Source organism: Nansenia antarctica (genome assembly GCF_963989245.1).
Source record: "Nansenia antarctica genome assembly, chromosome: 9".
NCBI lineage: Eukaryota > Metazoa > Chordata > Actinopteri > Argentiniformes > Microstomatidae > Nansenia > Nansenia antarctica.
Window position 1 is genome coordinate 32,755,183 of NC_137679.1, and position 8,136 is coordinate 32,763,318.

General features: G+C 46.3%; 1 protein-coding gene across 1 annotated transcript in view; it reads left to right on the forward strand.

Moving 5' to 3' along the window:
• Positions 1-2,789: 2,789 nt before the first annotated feature.
• The window catches only part of adamtsl3 (ADAMTS-like 3), a gene marked incomplete at both ends in the record, with an annotated part of 127,974 nt that continues 122,627 nt past the window's right edge, over positions 2,790-8,136 (forward strand). Inside the window, one exon of the mRNA XM_080539707.1 lies at positions 2,790-2,858. Within this exon, the coding sequence (XP_080395833.1) occupies positions 2,790-2,858 (69 nt within the window). The remainder of the gene's footprint in view (positions 2,859-8,136) is intronic.

Below are 8,136 nucleotides of genomic sequence, written 5' to 3' on the forward strand. Positions count from 1 at the left end.
AGAGAGTCAACACGTAGGCCCATGCGCATCTATAGACCTGACAGGATTGGATAGGTGTAAACGAGAACTGGTGAAAATGATACCTGTCCTCACAGCGGACAAGACGGATATTCTGATCATCTCTTAGAACTACACAGGTGCCAGTGTTATTCACACTCTGTATTTTACTGTCTTATACTTGTATAATGGTGAAATAACGTATAACCTGAAACGTGTCCTTAGGTCCTACATTTGTGGAATAGAACTCTGTATTCTGCAATTTTGTTTTAGGTTCTAACAAATACAGAGAACAACACTGAAATGATGCTGAATGTGTGAAACTATTTGAAACCGGGTAGGCTAATTCCGAACTCAAATCAAATCGTATCAAAATCAAATCAAATCAAACTTTATTTATAGAGTACATTGCATACAACAGTAAACACAGAACAATAGAGGTCTGAAGAGACTAATTCATAGCAAATAAAAGCTCAAATGTAATATTACAAACTGATAAGATAAAAGAACAGAAAGACTAAAAGTCAAAAAGCACCCTAAGTAAAAGCAAGGCTGAAAAGGTGCGTTTTAAGATGTCCACAGTGTCTGCCCCTCAGGTTCTCTGGCAGGTTGTTCCAGAGGCTAGCAGCATACAAACTAAAATCTGCCTCTCCATGTCTCTTGGTCCAATGCTTCAGAATAATTAAAAGGTCATTGCCACGGATGATCTGAGGGATCTGCAGGGTGCAGTCCATACCGTAAAAACATATCTGACATGTAGTGGGTGTAAACAAATAAAAATAATCTTCAAATCAATTCTAAAACTAACAGGTAAGCAGTGTAGAGACTTTTAAAACGTCTGTGCTCCCCCGGTCTGGTCTTGGTCAGCTCACTCGTGCTGCTGCGATCTGTAGCCTATAATTGGCAGTCGACCAAAAGCTTTCCAGACGGGTCAAATCAACCCCACAGTCCAGTGAGTCTACTTATACCGGCTGTTATCTAAAGGAGACGCACTAGAGTAGCCTAGTATGAGCCTGATATACAGTAGTGCTGAGTAGGCTGATGTCCTTGTTATTGTTAATCAAAATAGAACGCCCCCCCTTATTCCCTGCCATCTTTTATTCCACACCTCGTAATCAAGGCCAAGTCGTGCCTGTCTGACACACACTACCGAGCCTTTGATCTCCCCCTCCGAAGGACATGGCGAGTGATAGCTGTTGTACACTCCTCGGTGGATAAGAGGGCTGTATTGCGGCTAGGCGAGTGACACACAGTGACAGGGGCCACATAACTGTATACAGAGCCTCCTGCTTATGCGGCCCCCAACAGTTCGGTTCAGTTTGACGGTGGCAGAAGTTTATCCTTGAGGTCTTGAAGATTTATGTCCATTATGTCAATGTACTGTGAGGTTTCTAACATTCATGAAATACCTAAGAGTGGGAAGTGCAAAAAATAACAGTGGGCATATTTATTATATATATTATATTTATATTTATTTATAGAGTTAGGCTACAGTGTTGGAGAGGAAGGCGAGGATGGTAATGATGATGATGAAGATGAGGAACAATAATGATGTTAATGAGGATGATACTACAATCTAAATAGGATATCACCATCAAACATCATAGATTTGATATTAGATCAAATCAATCACGCACCCTGGGTTTTTTCCTGTCTCCTGTGGTGGCCGCCTCTCGTGTGTGTGTTGGCCAAGGGGACGGGGGCGGCAGTAGTCTCTACGCAGCCCAGCAACTTCTGTCGCTTCACTATTTGAGCTCCGTTATCGCAACTGTTTGGAATCGCGCTACAGTGAGAGAGGAGATATCCACACTTTGTTTACGCTTACTCGTATTTGTCGTATTTTGTCCAACGGAATCATTGATTCATATCAATTAAAAGATAGTTTATTCATTTGGAGTTATTCCGCTATTTGAGGTCTCATTTCTGGCTGCCGTTCTGAATATCGATGAGGTTCGCGCCCGGTGGAATTTAGGTTTGCGAGGATATCAGTAGAAATGTGGACATCCACATAAGCGCATACTTTGGAGCGAAGGTAAGATGTCAGTTGTCTCCATAGCTGTTCATTCCGTCTGTGCAATAGCCTCTTTTACAGGTGTCTACATTTGATCTCTTCAACGAATACGTTGTTTTTTGGCAAGTCAATTAACTGCATTTTCCAAAATATTAATATTCCGCTGTTTACAGAGCGTCCATTCACAAACGCGCCGCGTGTCCGATTTTTGGACACGGTGGTTTTAGGCTACTGAATCTATCTCACCATGCGCTGTAACGAGTTTTTAACAGACGTTTTCAAACACAGGTGGTTTTGCAATATGCACTAGACCACAGCCCCAACCCCAGGACTGTATTTGACAATGTGCGCATCCCAAATCTAAAACGTCCCGCTTTCTGAAAGTTCATTCTGTTGCGCATTACGCACGGGGATTGAGCCTGTATTGCGGCTAGGGGGATTAATTGGAGCAGGATGGCTCTTCGCTGGTTGGTCAGCCACGTCTATGTGATGATGATCTATCAACATGATCATCTCAGCATTATGCTGTTATAAATGTAACATAGAACGTTTTGTCCTGATTACTGTATTAATGTATTGACATTGTATAGTGCACAATGGTTCACACCACTAACCAATTCGCCCACAGATTCGGCCCCAGTTTGAGTACTTCAAACGAGTTTAAAAATCAGCATAACCAATTCTACATTCCTCCCTTTTTTACCATGTCATCCCTCCCACAGGCTGCACCTGACCACAGTAGGCCTACAGGAGGTATTGGGATCTGAACTCTGGGACTAACATGAAGCCATTCCTGCTCTTGGCTTGGGAGACAGGCCTAGCTCTCTCTCTCCTCTCCTCCGCTGTTCAGGTACTGTACAGACAGACCCCCCTGATCCTGTGATAACTTAACCCTAATTCACATTACAGGGCCAAACCGAGCTGAGCTGAGCTGAGCTGAGCAGTCCTCTGTGGCTCAGTTGGTAGAGCATGGTGCTAACAATGCTTAGGTTGTGGATTCGATTCCCACTGGGATCATATATACTGACAAATGTATGCACTCAGTATATATGTAAGTTGTTTTGGATAAAAGCGTCAGCTAAATGGCATATATTATTATATTAGCTGAGCTGTACAACTAGTTGTTGAAACAGTGCTGGGAATGTCAGAAAGGGAAATATAGGATGCTGTGTAATGGTATTTTTGATTCTGAATAAAGGTTATGGCCACTCCTCATTACATGCTGTAGACCTTAATGAACCACAGTCTAGATAAAGGACGTCTTCACATAGTGTTTCAGAGCCCGTCCAGGTAGGCGATATTATCGCACACTTACTTCTGAAAATCTATGGACCGGTGGGAGGAAAGCGTGTCAGATTGGAGGAGTTCTATTTGGGGTCCGTCGAATTGAATGTCACCTCTCTTTACGAGTATGTACCCTGTAAAGCCATATGAAGCCCTACGACAGATAAATATAGAGGTGGTGGTGGTGGTGGGCCGTAGCTGCATCTAATGGGGCGCGCTGGCAGAACCAGGAGCTAATCCCTGACAATAGTCTGCGGGTGGCCAGGTGTCAGGAGAGATCAGCCCAGCTCTGCCCCTGAGTGAGCCGCCCTTTATTTAGACGATGCATGTCCTGCCTGTTAACATGTGGTCCTGGTAGGTGGTGTGTGAATCTAGAGCACGCTGAAACACGACTCTGCCTTCTGATTGTGATTTTGGACAGGCTGCATTGAGTAGGATCCACTCGCTCTAGAATAGAGACAGTATAAATAGTTTGTTTGACAGTGTTTTGTGTTTAAACTTAGCTACTTGTTGTTGTCTCTCTTCTGATCTCCCCCCCCCCTCCCCTCTCCTCTCCTCTCCTCTCCTCTCCTGGCTATGATAATCATGCTTTGTACAGTATCAATTGGAAGTTTGTTTTAAAGTTCCATTTCCAAGTACTCAAACCTTGACTCTCATAGTGTTGATTCTGATTCAACTGCACAATTTTATGGTCTGTATTCCTAACGATGCCAATGCTTTTCTTTTAAACGTTGAAATGATCCGCCCACCTAGCTCTCCACTCCAAGGCTTGATTTACATCCATCCGAGTCTAACATGTGGGGCCCTTCCAGGGCTTGTAAGTTAGAACAATGAAAAGCCACCCATGTCAGGGAACAGGTGTTTCTAGTAAGGCTTTCCCACCCTCCGTCTTCATCTGCACTTCCAATTAGACCTTCGCTGTGGAGCCTAACCTCTCAGTGACCATGGTCCTCTTCCTGCCCCCTCTCTCTTTTTCTCTCTCTCACTCACACACACACACACACACACACACACACACACACACACACACACACACACACACACCTGACCCCTTTCTCCCCTCTTGGTCTCACACACACACCTGCCAGGGGTCTTTCAGCAGCCACACCTGTGGCTCAGCCCCCTTCTGTGAACAGGGGATCAGAGGCTCTTTAGGCTGCCTGTGTGCGTGTGTGCGTGTGTGTGTGTGTGTGTGTGTGTGTGTGTGTGTGTGTGTGTGTGAAAGAGAGAGAGAACTCTCCTAGGCAACTGATGGAATAACACATTATACGAGATGAGTGCTTTAGCAGACAGCTTGTCCAGGTTTATTAGTAATTCGGTTGAGTTGATGACATAACAGTAATGTTGAACTTGCACTCTCACAACAACTGCGTCTCACTCTCAGCGGCGCATCGCCCCCCAACAATGAGTTAAGGAGAGAACGACTAGCGTAAACCCCTGGAAGTCTCTTAAAACTGCTGATTTCGCCACATTTTCTGGTCACGTGACGCCGTAAATACTGCTGCTGACAGAAGCTGGGGACACGGCTAGCTCAGTTGGAGTTCTGCTCTCCAGAACGCCGTGGTGATTTGTGAGATGGAGTTTTTAAAACAATCCTCTCGGTTTCACGTACTTCACCTTATTGAAATGAGAGCGCAACATCTTCTTATCTGTCAGACGCCATATGAAACAGTAAATATGTCCACACTCATTGGACCTCGTGTCGATGGTGACGTGAACTTGACCTGAGAAGCTTTTGGGCACGGCGGGAGAATAGAGAGTGGGTCTCGGGGGCAGATGAGATTTGGGGGGGCTGTAGTTCTACACTCGGCTGGCTGCGTGGATTATGACAAGCAGATGTGGGATTAGAAGCACGGTTGATTGACTTTTAGTGTCGGGGGTGTTTGTCTAGAGGTGCTGTAAGATTTACAGCTCTGGATTCGTCCATTACAGCTCTCTTTCTCTCCCCCTGATTTCTCTCTTTCTCTTACCTTTTCTCCCTCACCCTCTCTCTCTCTTTTTCTGTTACTTATTCTTTCTCCCCCCCCCTCCTCTTTCTCCCTCCTCTCTCCCTCCTCTCCCCCCCCACTCATCTGGGAATCACTATCTTATAGGAATCATTGGCTCTCTCTCCTGGGGTGTCCTATGCTGGGTCTTGCTTCCAGCCTATTCAGCCACATCACCACATAATATCACCACTTCCTGAAATGAACTCACTCAACCCCTTGTTTCTGTAGACTTAGAGGGGACGAAGGTGCTGTTGGAGAAGAGAGCATTGCTGTCATCTCCCAGTGAGATGCTTGTGTAGGTTATACACAATCAGGGAGTATTCTTCCCAGCACGGCGCAGTGATCAACACCTTTTCTATGTCTCTGTCTTTCTCTGTCTTTCTCTGTCTCTGTCTGTCATCAATGCTGTAGACAATGTGAACGTGTGTCAGCGCTGTGCAATGTGTCTCTCTCTCTCTCTCTCTTTCTCTCACTTTCTCTCTCTCTGCTGTAGACAATGGGACATTCGTCAGTGCTGTTCGTATGTCTCTCTCTCTCTCATTCTCTCTGTCTCTCTCTGCAGTAGACAATGGGACATTCGTCAGTGCTGTGCGTATGTCTCTCTCTCTCTCTCTCTCTGTCTCTCTCTCTCTCTCTCATTCTCTTATTCTCTCTCTGCTGGAGACTATGGGACATTCGTCAGTGCTGTGCGTATGTCTCTCTCTCTCTCTCTCATTCTCTCTGTCTCTCTCTGCTGTAGACAATGTAAGCATGTGTCAGCGGTGTGCATATGTCTCTCTCTCTCTCTTTCTCTCACTTTCTCTCTCTGCTGTAGACAATGGAACGTTCGTCATTGCTGTGTGTAGGTCTCTCTCTGCTGTAGACAATGTAAGCACGCATCAGTGCTGCCCAACAGCATTCCCAGGTGGATAATACTCATTGCTCATAGGTCATTGCGTTCTTCTTTTTTTTTTTTTTTTTTTTACCAAAAACTGTACAGCAGCTACATACAGCTGTTGGGATGAAGATAATCTGCAGTGAAGTTTGTCTGGAGCTCCATCTCCTCCCCACAGTGTTGTTTGAGAACAGGGGAGAGAGGAAGGGTACTGGAGGGGGGGGTGTTGGGGGTCGGGGTGGGGCATGGGGGCAGGGGTGTTGGGCGGGTGGGGTGGAGGGGGTAGGGGGCCACAGTAGCCGGCCGTGGTGTGTTTAAACAGCTGTCACTAGAAGCGGGCCGAGGGATGACAGGAAGTCAGTGGGTCTGGGAAGGTCCTCCGGGGCATGGCCACAGGAAGTGGATAGGGGTAGGTGGGGTGCCACTCTCTGACTGGTCTGTTGGGTGAGATAACGACGCATTAGTAAACACGCTGATTGTCCCCCCCCAACTCACTCACTCACATCCTGGATGAAGGCTTGGTTCTGAAACACACTGTCTTTCAGACATAAAGAAGAGACAACTCGTCATCTCCGTGCTCAGCGTGCTCAAAAGCTTGGCTGTGTCGCTTGACTAGATCTCATTTGAACACAGTTCAGACACAGTTGAACAATAAAGAGCTGGATCCTCCTATCACAGCATTCTGGTTCATCAGTGTAGATTTTCCCTAGGGTGTACCCCCCCCCCCCCCCCCACTCCCTCCTCCCCCCGCCCTCCTTCCATGTCTCCTCTATCCCTTCCCCCTCATCCCCTCCCTTCCCTCTCAACACGGGGAGGAAACTCACTGATGAGGATTATTAGCAGTTCACAGAAACATCACATGTGTGCTGCTCGCTGACTGTGATCTGACTCTGCGGGGATGGGCCTTATCTGGGGTTTCTATCAGGGCTGGGGTTCAGGGCGCTGCAGGGAGGGACGGACCGGAGGCCCCTAACACCACGTTTCAGGGGCCCTCAGTGTTTGGGTGTGTGTGTGTGTGTGTGTGTGTGTGTGTGTGTCTGTGCGTTTGTGTGTGTCTGTGCGTGTGTGTGTCTGTGCGTGTGTGTGCGTGTGTCTGTGCATGTGTGTGTGTGCGTGTGTCTGTGCGTGTGTGTGTGTGTGTGTGTGTGTGTGCTTGTGCGTATGTGTGTGTGTGTCTGGGTTTCCGTTAACCGGCAATTGCCGGTCTTTGTCCGGTAAAATTTGGTGAAGTCCGACAAATTGAAAAGTCGTCGGACATATTGTCCGGTGAAAATAATTCCCTTTGAATACAATTCGCTAAAGCTGGCTGGGTGCGTTCGTAAACACGCTCTGGAAATCCGATCAGCACTCGCGGAACGCCTCTCGTCCAATCGAACGACTCGGTCGCTCTGTGACATCGAAGCCAGCGTGCGCTCCGGCGCTCTCAGAGCGTGTTTACGAACGCACCCCTAGAAGTTTCCAGCCAGCTAGCTGAAGCTGCTACACACACCAGAGCCATGGCGACCGAACGGCAAGTTAAACAACATACTATAAAAGTGACATTGTTTTACTCATTACTCATACGTTGTCATTCGGCGGTGCTAATAGTCGCTTTCTTTTTTAATTTATTTTATTTATTTTATTTTAGCAGTTTCCCCGAAAGTTAAGTGTTTGTTTTTATATCACTATTTGCACTTCTGGTTAGATGCTAAACTGCATTTTGTTGTCTGGTACTTGTACTCTGCAATGACAATAAAGTTGAATCTCACCTAATCTAATCTAATCTAATCTAAAATAATCTAAAATAATCCCATCACTATTACTCCCTATTTTCATCAGTGTTTCAATCCTTGAATCTGTGATGGAAATCAAGCAAAGCCACTTCAAGTCTCCCCACCACTGACAGCGCTGGGTGTGCCTTTCCTTACACTCTCGGTTATTCCCTGTGGATTTAAAAAAACGGTGTTTTGGTTTCTATAATGTGGTCTATTCTCAGTGTTGAC